Source organism: Limulus polyphemus, unplaced genomic scaffold, assembly GCF_000517525.1.
Source record: "Limulus polyphemus unplaced genomic scaffold, Limulus_polyphemus-2.1.2 Scaffold2329, whole genome shotgun sequence".
Classification (NCBI taxonomy): Eukaryota; Metazoa; Arthropoda; class Merostomata; order Xiphosura; family Limulidae; genus Limulus; species Limulus polyphemus.
The window spans coordinates 34,030-46,543 of NW_013667939.1; the positions used below are offsets into that span (position 1 = coordinate 34,030).

At 30.6% G+C, this 12,514-nt stretch overlaps 1 protein-coding gene across 1 annotated transcript; it reads right to left on the bottom strand.

Annotated features, from left to right (window-relative positions):
• Positions 1-346: 346 nt before the first annotated feature.
• Positions 347-12,514, bottom strand: LOC106466633 (ganglioside-induced differentiation-associated protein 1-like). Its single transcript, XM_013926926.2, has 5 exons — positions 12,381-12,514; positions 6,582-6,774; positions 4,583-4,756; positions 2,745-2,945; positions 347-1,590 (listed from the first exon to the last, which is right to left on the bottom strand). The coding sequence occupies exons 1-5, from the start codon at positions 12,489-12,491 to the stop codon at positions 1,280-1,282; spliced, it is 990 nt and encodes a 329-aa protein (XP_013782380.1). The 5' UTR covers positions 12,492-12,514; the 3' UTR covers positions 347-1,279.

A 12,514-nucleotide genomic window follows, 5' to 3' on the forward strand; every position in this document is an offset into this window, starting at 1 on the left:
AAAAATCTATTCAAATAACTTTCAACACCATTTCATTTTTCTTATTAAGTAAAAATTGTAAGTTAGCAACTACTGGTTACAATCGCAAAGAAAAGTTTTTCATATCAAAATAAGCAACTTGAAAACTTTTTATATTTAAAAATTACCAACAATTACAGTTTTATTCACCTACTGTCATATTTTATTTTCAGATCAATGTGTGTGTGTTGATCTGAAAACTGGTAAAACAGTGCCAACAAATTGAAAGCATTAACGTACATCTGTAGGTACACGAAACATGTTTCTCTCAAACTTTATCACTTCGGATTGTTTGACAAATCCAAAACCAATGAGTAAAAAAACAACATTCATTATGTAGACTTTTTATTACCCATTTTTGAATAACAATGCAATGGTTGATGGTGCTAAAAAAACATTAACATGAATTAGTTTATGGTTTCAATAAAGTTTAATTGTTCTGTCCTAAAATTTAACGACATAATTCATGACTTGAAAATAAAAATATCTTGAATGCCAAAAGAATTTAGAAGGAAATATGCAAATAATTCATTGATTAACAACAGCTATCTTAAAAAAAATGCCACAATTTTTAAGACATCTTGCAGAGGCTTTCTACAGCATATCAAACAGAATACGTTATGCGCATTTTTTTCTTTCTGTTTTTGTGCATTTGGAATGTTAAGAACCCCTTATTATTAATTATGCTAATGAAAATGCCAGAGAAACGGATACATATCTAAATACATTTCTCATAAGTTCTGTTCCACAACCAAAAAAATAAAAATGTTCTTTATTTTTAATTGCTTGTCTGAAAATCAACATAACATTTATTACAGAAACCTTTATATTATGAGTTATTTCTAAACCATATTATCTAAAAAAAGCATTAAGTTTATATATCTTTTAATGAGACACAAATGACACGTTTTTTTTTATTAATCCTAAGAAAAGTTAAATCAAAATACTGACAGTAAACAAGTTGCTTGGCTAGGAGAAAAGTTGTGGCCATATTAACAACAGAAGTTTTAACAAAAATTAAATATTCTTATTGTAACCTTAATACTTTCTTTTTTATCAGCATCTCATATATCAAATTATAAACACAGTCCATAGTGCATCCATTACTTCTGAACAGTTAGGCTTAAGTTGAAATAGAGAAAATTTCTAGAAATTACATTTGTTGCGTAGCTGTACAATCTAAAAGCTATCTATTCATGCACAATCATTTATGGAGTTGGAAAAGGTTTTTTTATTGACCTGCCCTCAACCCTTTAAACTCTTACTTCATCCGTTTATATACTACAGCTCCAAGAGCTATAACACTAATTACAGTTGCAGCTACACCTATTGCAGCCACACCTTTTTTCTTACTGCAACATATTTTATGTAAAAAACCAGCTCCGTGACCAAGTGTCTTCTTGTACCCCTCCCTCTCTTGAACTCGTTTAAAATACTGCACCAGGTGGGGTCGCTTATCCACAGTCAGATAACGGGCAGAAAGTCCCAGTTCGTGTAATCGGTGAAGAATTAATGCCAGGGTAATGTCCGGAATAGCAAACTTCTGACTACACAGCCACCAAGAAGATTTATCTAAACAGATAAGAGACAGGGAAATAAGTGTATTTTTAATGGTATGCCTAGGTTGCAAATAAAATTCACTTGTTAAATTAACTCTCACTAATAAATGACTAACAAACATGCTAACTAACTCAATGTTTAGCTTAACAACTGATTCTCGTACTTATACCATATCCTAGTTTTTACATACTGAATGAAATTTAAAGATTCTATAGAGGCCTTTCATGAACTTTCTAAATATCACATCATATGTACTCTAGCAAACAAACATCTAAATTGAAATATTAAAAATGTTGCTTACAACAACATTAACAAGTTAATACAGTACAAACTGTTATAAAATGTTCTAAGAAGACATTTCAAGACCAGAGCTTGTTTAATATTTTGACTTTTATAACTTTTAGTGTTGGACTGATTAACTGAACAAACAGGTTTAACATTTGATATTAGAAACTGTTCATATTGAATCATGAAGTTTTGAAATCTAACAATTGTATTTTGGTTAAATCCTGATAATGGTGAAAACATACTCTTGCTGAAACATGCTTTATACTTTCTGATAAATCATTTTAACGTGTTTGTAAAATTATTGTACAACTTTTTAAATTGCTGTTTACCAATATTTATTACTTACTAACACTAAAAATGAAAAACATTATCACAGTTAAAAGATTTAAAGTTTTACATAATCCTACAAAAAAATGGTATGATAGGTTAATTGTGATGTTTCTGCTCATAATCCAATTAATTTATCCATGCTATTACTTTAAACCTGCAGAAAGTTACTAACATACTTTTAGTCACCTTAACAGAAACCGACACTTTATAATTTATGTAAATAATAAACATATAAATAATGAATTATGCAAGACATCCCAAAACTGCAGCAAATATATATAAAAAATTCACAAAGTAACTGTTGTCAAGCAGATGGGGGAACATAACAACGCCCTCTAGAAATTTCTAACTTAATTTTATTTGCCAAAATATTTTGTACTGTATGAAGAACAATAAATATTACTTTTTCATTATTTGTGTACACTTCTTAGAAAGTAATCTTCAATAAATGCTTTCTATCTTTCAAACTCTTCATTAATTTATGTCAATAAAAAAATATAAAGAAGAAAAACATCTATTTAACAATAATAAGAGATGGTAAATCTAACCTCCTTCGTGAGAAGCAAGTTCTTGTTCTACAGTGTCTAACGTTCCTTCCAAATTATCTAGAACTGCCTTTACTTTATCCTCATGTTGGGTATCAGATCTGAATGTCTCAAAACGTTGTTTCTTTTCCTGATACAACTCTTTAAATTCTGGGTATTTTTCCATCATTAGGTCCAAATTAATTGATACAGTAGACATGAAGCCTTAGAAGATTACAATGAATCATTAGATTAAATAAATTCAATTGCAAAGAGCTTAGTACTAACAATTTTATTTGCTAAAAAAAAAGCTCAGAAAATACAACTTGTAAAATATTTCAAAATATAGGGACAAATATTTGTATTTATAAGGAAATTAACTTTAATAAAAAAGGTGTATGGTACACTGAATAATAGATTTGTTTTATAAGTCTTTAGAAAAATGGCTAATTCTTCTAAAACTTGGATTAATAGCCAAGATATTTCATTATTACAATGAACTAAAACTCTGGAAACTCATCACGTGTTTTACTGAAGAATGGTTGATACATAATTTAGCTTAAGTAACATCAGAAATGACAGAAATTAGCTTTTTCAACACTTCCAAAAGTAATCATAACATAGTTTGATTTATAAATTCCAACAACAAAAATATAAGAGACTGAACTTAGTTATTTTTGCTTCTGAAATGCGGTTGACCAAATTTGAAATTGTTCTTAATAGTTTAACATAATTAGAAGTGAAAAGTCAACTTACGAACAAGCTTTATAACATTAATAATAATAATGTCTACTAGTGTTTCTTAACCTTTTCAATACCAGGGACTGACTCGCCGCCTCCCTAAACAGGTCATGGACCACTAAAATGCAAGTAAAATGAAAAGCTATTATGATTTACATATGAATCTTCTATCTATTTTTTTTAGCGTGTGAAATCCCATGGACTGGCAAGATGCGGTTAATGAACCAGTGGTTGAGAAACACTGTTATACACAATTAATTATGATGTTTAAATGACTATATGAGAAAGGACATTTCAATATATTTATACCTTGTTTACAACTATACATGTTAAGTGGTTGTACATTTAAAAACTTAATATAAGAAGAAAAAAAACATATCTGATCCAAATCCAACCTTTTCACATTATCAAAATATATTACAGTAAAAACAATCTAAACATTTACTGTTGATAAATTAACAAGAATAAATTAATCCTTTTATAAGAATTCACATTTTTTTAGCCATTTATATTTTTAATTTTTCTCAGAACAGTTAGAAACAGTTCTTTCAATATGAAATAAATTTCCTCACAAAAACTTTTTACAAAATACTTTTTCTCAGGTGCATCTTTCTCACACTTATAAAAACAAAAAGATACCAAAGAAATTAAGGTAGAGCAAGACTACTATGAACAATTATGAAAAAAAATTTTTTTAGTGTCGAGAACATTTCTAACTACAAATTATGTTAAGACACTCCAGCAAAATTTAGCTGATTTTAATTATAAAGAGAGACTAATATTTTGTGACATTTTAAAACAAAACATATAAATTTCTATCTTCATTATACATAGATTTAAAATTCTCCCTGTATGTTCCAACTAAGTCAGATCTTAATAGAAGCTTCAGTTATGAAAACATTACCCAAAATTAATAAAAACAAAGTCCTAATGCACAGATAGAGACAGCATAGGTTGTAGTCATAAAAATGTTTCATAATGCTATTGATACCTACGCAAACTTAACTCGTGCTTGAATTATTTTCCACTCATTGAAAATATGTACAACTTTGAGTGCAATAATACGCACTAAAAATGGATAACTTCAGGAAGTATAAAACTTATAACAATAAAATGCTTACTTAAACGTTGTTTTCTTTCAAACGATGAAATTTTCATGTTAGTTGTCAACTTATGATGATACAAGCATCCGAAGGTTATCAAAGGAACAGGAACAGCATCCAGAAGTTCTCTCATCTGTTTCACATGCTGCGTTTCTTCCGTTCCTTTTTCTGGCATCAGTCGTGGAGTGCTTCCTGCAAAAAGAAACTACATTAAACCAGAATGGATGGCACCTGCCTGTTGTAAAACAAGACACGAGTGTAGAGGACGACATTTCAAAAGTCTTTCATCTTCAGGTCAGTCCGTGTGAGCTGTTGTAGGTCTTTTATAGTATTTTGGGAAACTGTGGAGGAAATGTTGTGATTGGTTTGTTTATCCCTGGTTCTAATTGGTGGAAAGACTGCGTGTGAGTTCAGCCAATGGTAGCCATAGGTTGCTCACCTCTAATCCCGAATCTCTGTTTGGTGAAAGCTTTATTGTGTTAATTTTAAAGTTTTTAGTAAGAATGAGAAAAATTAAATTACACAACTTGGTCAGATTATAAGCTGAATGATATTTAACTTTAATTTCTTCTAAAACTCAGAATTCCACATTTTTCAATAGCATGTCCTTTTTATGAAACTATGGCATAGCTATTGAAGCAAATGGTACACCATATTCAATCAAAGTCATTTTGATTTTTCTTGTATAGAAGGGAGATATTCAGTAATATTATAATGAAGAAGAAACAAGTTTATTACATTTCCTGACATCATATTCTGAAATTAAGAACAACTTATAGAAACTTGTTAATATGGAAATTTCAAAAGTTAGACCTTCTTCCCAAATTATTTTGTGATGTTTTTAAAATCCTCATATCGTTAAATATTGCTCTTATATTCTAGGACACAGTTTAGCTGATGAACTCATTTTATTTAGCACTGATACAGGTTTGTTAGTCAAGAACTTCTCTTTAAAAATGTAAATGCCATAGGTGGTAACTGGTTTGACTACTTGATGGCTAAAAATGCTCATAAATGAATATGCAACTTTAGTGATGATTAAATAAATCTAATATACATGATAATACATCAGAGTTTGTTTAAAATTTTCACTGGAGGATGTGACCAACTAACTTTCTCTTAGTTTTACTGTTACTTTCTTTTATCAAAGAAATGCTTCGTTTGTAGCATAGTAGTTTGAGTTAGTGCCAGTCAGTAGGTTACCCCTTTAGCTCAGTTGCCTGGTGTGGGAGAGGTCTCGAGTTTAAATCTGAGCCAAAAATTATCAAAGATTAACTGTTGCCCAACATGGGACTGTTCCATAACACTGTAAAACAAGATTGTTGAATTACCAGCTTCGGGTGAAAAATGAAATTGTTAGATTATCAACTTTGGGTAAAAAATGAGATAGTTAAATTACTAACTTTGGATGAAAAAATCTGAGAATAAATATTACAAAAAATGTGAAAGTGATAAAATCCGAACTTTAACAATCATAGTGTCAGAAAAAGAACAAAAACTGTTCATAAATGTGCAAACGTCCATGTAGCCTAAAAGAAGGGATGTGCATGAAGAACTCCTCAAAACAATGGGTGTGGTTAATAACTGAATAAAAAATTATTAAAACAAAACACTGACATTTACTTACGTTTATAAATTGAACTAAATACCTTTTATAAGAAAATTTTATTAATATCATATGGAGATTTCAATCAGTGTTTCATTAAAATAAAATCTCATATTGATTTAAGTCAGACATGACATCAAACAAATTTTCATGTTTTGTCACAACCTAAAATCCTATTAGATAGTCACATTATACCTAATAACATACACAGATAGATACTGCCCTGTTAATAGCTCATTTTATTGTAATAAGATCAAGTTCTTATGAACTTTAACACGTAATTAACATTTCAATCAGATGAATCTTTGTAATATAAAATAATAGAAAGAATAAAAGTTTTCTACTGTATTACATATTTCATCTGCAATGTAATATTTGATGATATTATTAATGTGCTCAATCTCTACGAACCATTACTAAAGTTGTCCTCGAGATAATCAATAATTCGTTCCGAGTCAGGGATTACTTTCACTCCATCCTTTAACACAGGTACCTCTCCTCGTGGATTTAACTTCAAATACCATGGTTGATATTGTTCACCTTTACTCAAGTTAACGATATTTGACTTGAAGTGTAAGCGTTTTTCATGAAGAGCAAACAAAACCTAAAATAAGTGGATAAAAAAAGAAAATATGGATCAATAAAACTGAAAACTTTGCAACACAATAAATTTGAAAGATGTATATTTTAGTTATATCTATTTCTACATTCTTTTAAGTTGTTAACTTTTAATTCATTGTAATTACTAACTTGAAATATCCAGAAGAAGGGCTATAAAACTCTATTTTAGCAAATATTATATAATCTTGAAAGTTATTATAATTTTTCTATTCACTCATTCTAGAATGTGATCTTGGTTGAAATAAAATAATTTTTAAGTAGGAACAGAATCTTTTTCATCACATTTCACCAAACGTTTATATAAAGACACAATCCTCCAGAGAAGCAATATTACGATCACTAGTACACATGTTGTACAGTAATATTATCTAACCATATTCTTACTAGTACCAAAAGCTAGGCCTTAAACAGCATCTTCTTGATATGCCAAGTAAAAAGAACATTAGTGATAATTTTGAATAAGAAAAAAGTTTAGGTGATCAGACAAGATTCCCCCACTAGAATTTTTGGATTTCTGGAGTGATTATATTGGTCACAATAACTTTAAAAATTGACACATAAATTTAAATATCAAACCCCAATACAGTCTTGCTCTTACATGCAATTAAAAGAAGATCAGGTTTGATCTTAATGGACCAGATGCCCTTTCATAACCTTACCAATTTATGTGTTTTCTAAAATTCTAGTCTTACTAACTCTCCTTACTCAGTTGAGAACACACAAATATAAAAATTCCTAATTAGATTACACAATTCTTAAACTGGGGAAGTAAGAAAGATTTTAAGGCTTACAAAGTTACTAAACGTTTTTTCACATTCCCATAACTAAAGGTATATTGAATTAGCATTTCAAGTATTCATTTTATGATCTATATATCACAGTCCTAGACAACTTTTGTCAGTAACAGAACCTAACCACAACAGCTGAAAATCCAGCCAACTTGTATACAGTAATAAGACCAATTAGGGAAGAGTATCACTGCATAATTAAGTTTTGATATTTTACTACATGAAATTTTAGTTCCTGTTTTTCAGAAAGCCAATTTTGAGGCCATGAGATGAGACTTATCATTACCGAATTAGGATAATTAGTTAAAAGGTGATGGGAGACAGAGTTGGGAAACTGTAAAAAGGAAATTGGTTTTAATTCAAGATATCCATGTTCCTAACATGAAGAGAATAACAAGGAATAGTACAGTCATGAAGAAGAAAATCTGTGATAAACACCATCAATTTAAGAAGTTCAAAGACAGGAAAGTTAAGGATTTGTTATAAAATATATTTGGAAATCTAAATGGGCTGGAAGCATGTGGATTTTTTTTAAGCACATAAAAGGCAAGTAAAATGTTAAAATAGAGGTTGGGTCCTTAAGGAAGATATTTATTGAAGACTATGAAATGGCTGAGCTTTTAAATGTTTTCTTATCTTCTGTGTTTACGTGACAAACTATTAGCAATATTACTCACTTTGAGCATTTTCTGAAAATTTACCAGAATTACGTAGATATTAATATTTTGGTGGTAAGAAGAAAGAGCATGAGATTAACAGTAGATAAGACACCAAGACCAGACAAGACTTTCTCCTTGATTTTATTTGAAGCCTCTCCTTCAATTTGGTAGATCAATAGAGAGTGAGTAGACTCCTGAGAAGTGGAGAGTTGTTCTTATTTTGAAAAAGGGCAAGAAGAGTTGCCCCAGAAATTATATGATAATTATCTTCCTTCAGGAGTGGAAATAGTTCTAGAGAGTCTGATAAAAGAAGTTTCACACAATAAGTTATTGGTTTCACAAATGAAAGCCAACGTGAATTTGCCAAAGGGATATCTTGTCTTACTAATACATTGTCTTTGTTTTCGACTATGTTATTTGATATCTAGATGATGGAAAGGGTGTTGACTTGGTGTACTTGTTTTCAAAAAGCTTTTGATAAGGTGCCAAACAAAAGATCAGCTAAGATATACTGATTACAAGTCAAAAGAAATCTTTATCTCTCTACATAAATCACTAATTAGGCTTCATATTTGGAATACTGCATATAGTTTTGGTCTTAATACTGCCTTATAAAGATCTCTGGTTTAAACAAGATGTATATATTAATTCTCAGTTTAAGAAAAAACTGGGAATTTTAAAGATAAGACTCCTGGGCCAAATAATATTTCACCAAGGGTTTTGAAGGATGTAAAGAATTGAACATGTCAGCCACTTGCTACTTTTTGTTGCAAGTCCTAGAATAGTGGGCAGGAGCTAGAGGATTGGAAGTTGGCTAATATTACTCCTCTTTTCGAGGGTGGTGATAAAAATTGTCCTGGTTATTATAGGCCTATTAGTCTTACATCAGTGGTGGGAAAGGCTTTTGAAAGCTTAATAAAAGATGCTTTGCAAAATAATTCAAGAAAGTTTAAAAATTTGCTGGATAGTCAACATGGTTTTACTAGGCAAAAATCTTGTTTCTAACTTTTTTGATATTCTCTGTAGAGATTACTGCTTATGTAGATAAGGGTGTGTGTTTGGCATATCTGGATTTTCAGAAAGCATTTTACAAGGTGCCAAATAATAGGGTTGTTAAATCATTTGGTGCATTGAACAAATGAAAGGCAGATAGCTTTTAATTAAAGTAAATACAAGGTAAGTTATCATAATTTGAATTGTGAGTCTAATTTCGATAATAATAATTTTAACAGTGTTATGGAAGAACAGGATCATAGTATTCTTGTTCATCAGTATCTTAAACCATTTAAGTAGTGTGCTCTTGTCAGTGGTAGGGCAAATAGGATTTTAAGCTGTATCTACAGCAATACTGAATATTAGTCTAAAGAGGTTATAATTTTATTGTATAGGTCACCGTCATTTGGAGTATTGTGTTCAGTCTAGAGCTCTTTACCTTTGAAAGGACACTGAATTGTTGGAAATGGTTTAGACGAAGGTTACTAAGATGATAGCAGGTTAATATCTCCGAAATAATTTTCTCTCAAAAACAGAAAAGTTAAAGGGGATCTGGTTGATGTGTTTAAGATGGTAAAGGGGATTGATGGTGTCATTTCATCATATTTAATGTTGAGAATGGTAGGACTGGGAAACACCAGTATATATTTTGGAAGAGTAGGAGTCATCTTCTGCTAAGGCAGTTTTGGTTTCATAACAGGGTAACTAGCTTTTGGAAGGGGTTGTGTTTAGGTCTGGTGGAAACAGTAAATTTAAGGGAGTTTAAGTGAAAGCTTGATAAATATTTGAATGATAAGGGATGGCTTTGAGTTTTTATATAGTTTAGTGGATGGGACAGCTCAGCTGGATCAACAGGTCCCTTGTGGTCCTTGCATATTATTATGTTATTATCTCTTGAGAAAAGAAAGGCAAGAGATAACCATTTTAAGCTTTACAAAAATTTTCAGAGATTGATAGAACAAAGGCCCCTACTTTCTTTTTGTTATGTTTCTAAGATAACAGGATGATAGGATACAAGTTGAAAATTTGAAATAGGTTCCAGTTGACAGTTTTATTTTATTAGAGGGTGGCTGACACATGGAATGAGTCAGCAACAGTATATGCCCAGCACAGCACTTTACTGAGATTAAAATGTAATTTTAGTTACTTTTCTTATTCATACGTCATTAACAGCTCTTAGAAATTATAAACATGCAAGCAAGACAAGCTCCTTCAGGGTTGTTTCAACACACCACCCATGAAAAAAAATGAGCATTTAAACACATCTTTTATTTTATTTTTTTTAGGTCATTATTAATTTTTCTCTGAAACTCCTGTAAAATTCTGGAACACAACACAAATTCAGATGGCAACTTATTCCATAACATAATAATCCTCTTAGAAAAATAAGACAGTCTTAACTGGAGCCTAGCCCGTCTTTACCAAATCTTAAGCATTTGTTCTTTGATTCTATTGTTTTCAGAATGCAACACAAAAAAATCAGAGACATTATCCTATCAATCCACTAGATAATCTTGTAAACTTAAAAAAAATCACCTCTTACACTTCTTTAATCAGGAGAAACTAAGTTAACAGATCTTAACTTATCTCTGTACAATGTCCCTTCCATCCCTGGAATCATCCAAGATGATTTCCTCTGAATCCTTTCCAATAAGTCAATGTCCTTTCTTAGATACAAAGGCCAAGTAACAAGGGTCCAGTTTAACTGTAAGCTTTCTCCCATCTAACTACCCTACAGTCCAACTAACTAGTCTTTCCCCCAATCCCTATTGAAATGATTTTCTTAGCTGATTTTTGGTGTAACATCTTTACAGCACATTTTTGAAATTCTAAGTACACTAAGTCCATACTCTTCAATTTGCCCAGATAAAAAAATACCATCCTTGAAAGAAAAAATAAATAAATACAGATTAGCAACATAAGATTTCCTTTTGTTAAATCCATGTTGATTTTCATTTATGATGTAGTATTTCACTAAATGATTTTGTAACATTTCTATTATGAGACTCTCTAGTTTTTTTTTTCCATATCACTTATCACCTTCTTCAACTACTGAAGTAGCATACACAACTCTCTATTCCTTGGGAGTCTGCCTACTCTCTAAAGACCCACAAAAAATTCATGATAGGGGTTTGCATATAACATTCAAGAACATAAAACGTTTGTTGGTCCATCGAAGCTGTACCATCCACTTGTGTAGAAAAGTATATATAATAACAAAAATTCTACCCCTGATCATTTAAATATTTATCAAGCTTCCTTAAACCCCTTTACAATTACTTCCTCCACCTCATTTGAAGGCAACCCATTCCAGAGGCTAACTACCCTGTTAGAAAAGTAAATATCTTAGCTGAAGATGACTTCCACTCTGCCAAAATTTTTAATTGGGTCCCCTTGTCATCATTACATATGAAAATAGTGAGACACTGACACTATCAATTCCCTTAATATTTTAATAATAATCTTGAACATCTCAGGGTTTAATCTAGTCCCTTCTAACTCAAGAGAAAACAATTTCACTGATGTTAACCTATCGTCATCTGACAACCTATCCAACCCAGATAATGTGCTAATAGCCATCCTTTAAACCCTATCCAAGAATTCAATGTCTATCTTTAGGTAAAAGAGTCCAAGACTGAGTACAATACTCCAAGTAAGACCAAACAGTGACTTATATACAATGAAATAACCCTTTCAGACTTATAAGTTATATTTCCTATTTGCCTTACTATAATTAACAGCATACCTTTAAGTTTTAACATATTTTAAAGAAATGATAGGTTTAAAATATAACTCTCATAGTCATATAAAATTTATACAATAAAATTGTATCACACAAATAATAAATTGTATTTTACTTTTTGAACTTCAAAAAATGGAGAAGGGACGATAATAATAATATAAACTTATTACAATAGGCACACCAATCACAAAGATTTGATATAAAATTAAGTGCACTACATTTGGTTTTATTCATTAGATATTGTTACTTGGCGTTTATTATTTATAGTTGGATCTTAAAGTTAGCGTAAGCTGTAACCAAGTAATTTATTCATCATATTGTAACCAAATCATAGTCATGGTACATTGTGACAAAAGAACAATAAAAACCAATATTTAAGATAACTCTGCCATGTTATAAATAATACCTTTCGGCTGTAAAATGATGTATACCAATAATACAATTCTAATGGTCCATTACTGCCAGAATTATTATCATTTGAAGTTAAATTAACGTTACTACTCTCTTCAGCAGCCATTCTTGATAATGTAAAAAGCTAGT

Coding starts and splice junctions, on each gene's coding strand:
- LOC106466633 (XM_013926926.2), bottom strand. CDS start 12,491: ATGGCTGCTGAAGAGAGTAGTAACGTTAATTTAACTTCAAATGATAAT. Junction 6,775..12,380: donor CATCATTTTACAGCCGAAAG/GTATTATTTATA, acceptor CACTTATTTTAG/GTTTTGTTTGCTCTTCATGA. Junction 1,591..2,744: donor ACTTGCTTCTCACGAAGGAG/GTTAGATTTACC, acceptor TTATCTGTTTAG/ATAAATCTTCTTGGTGGCTG.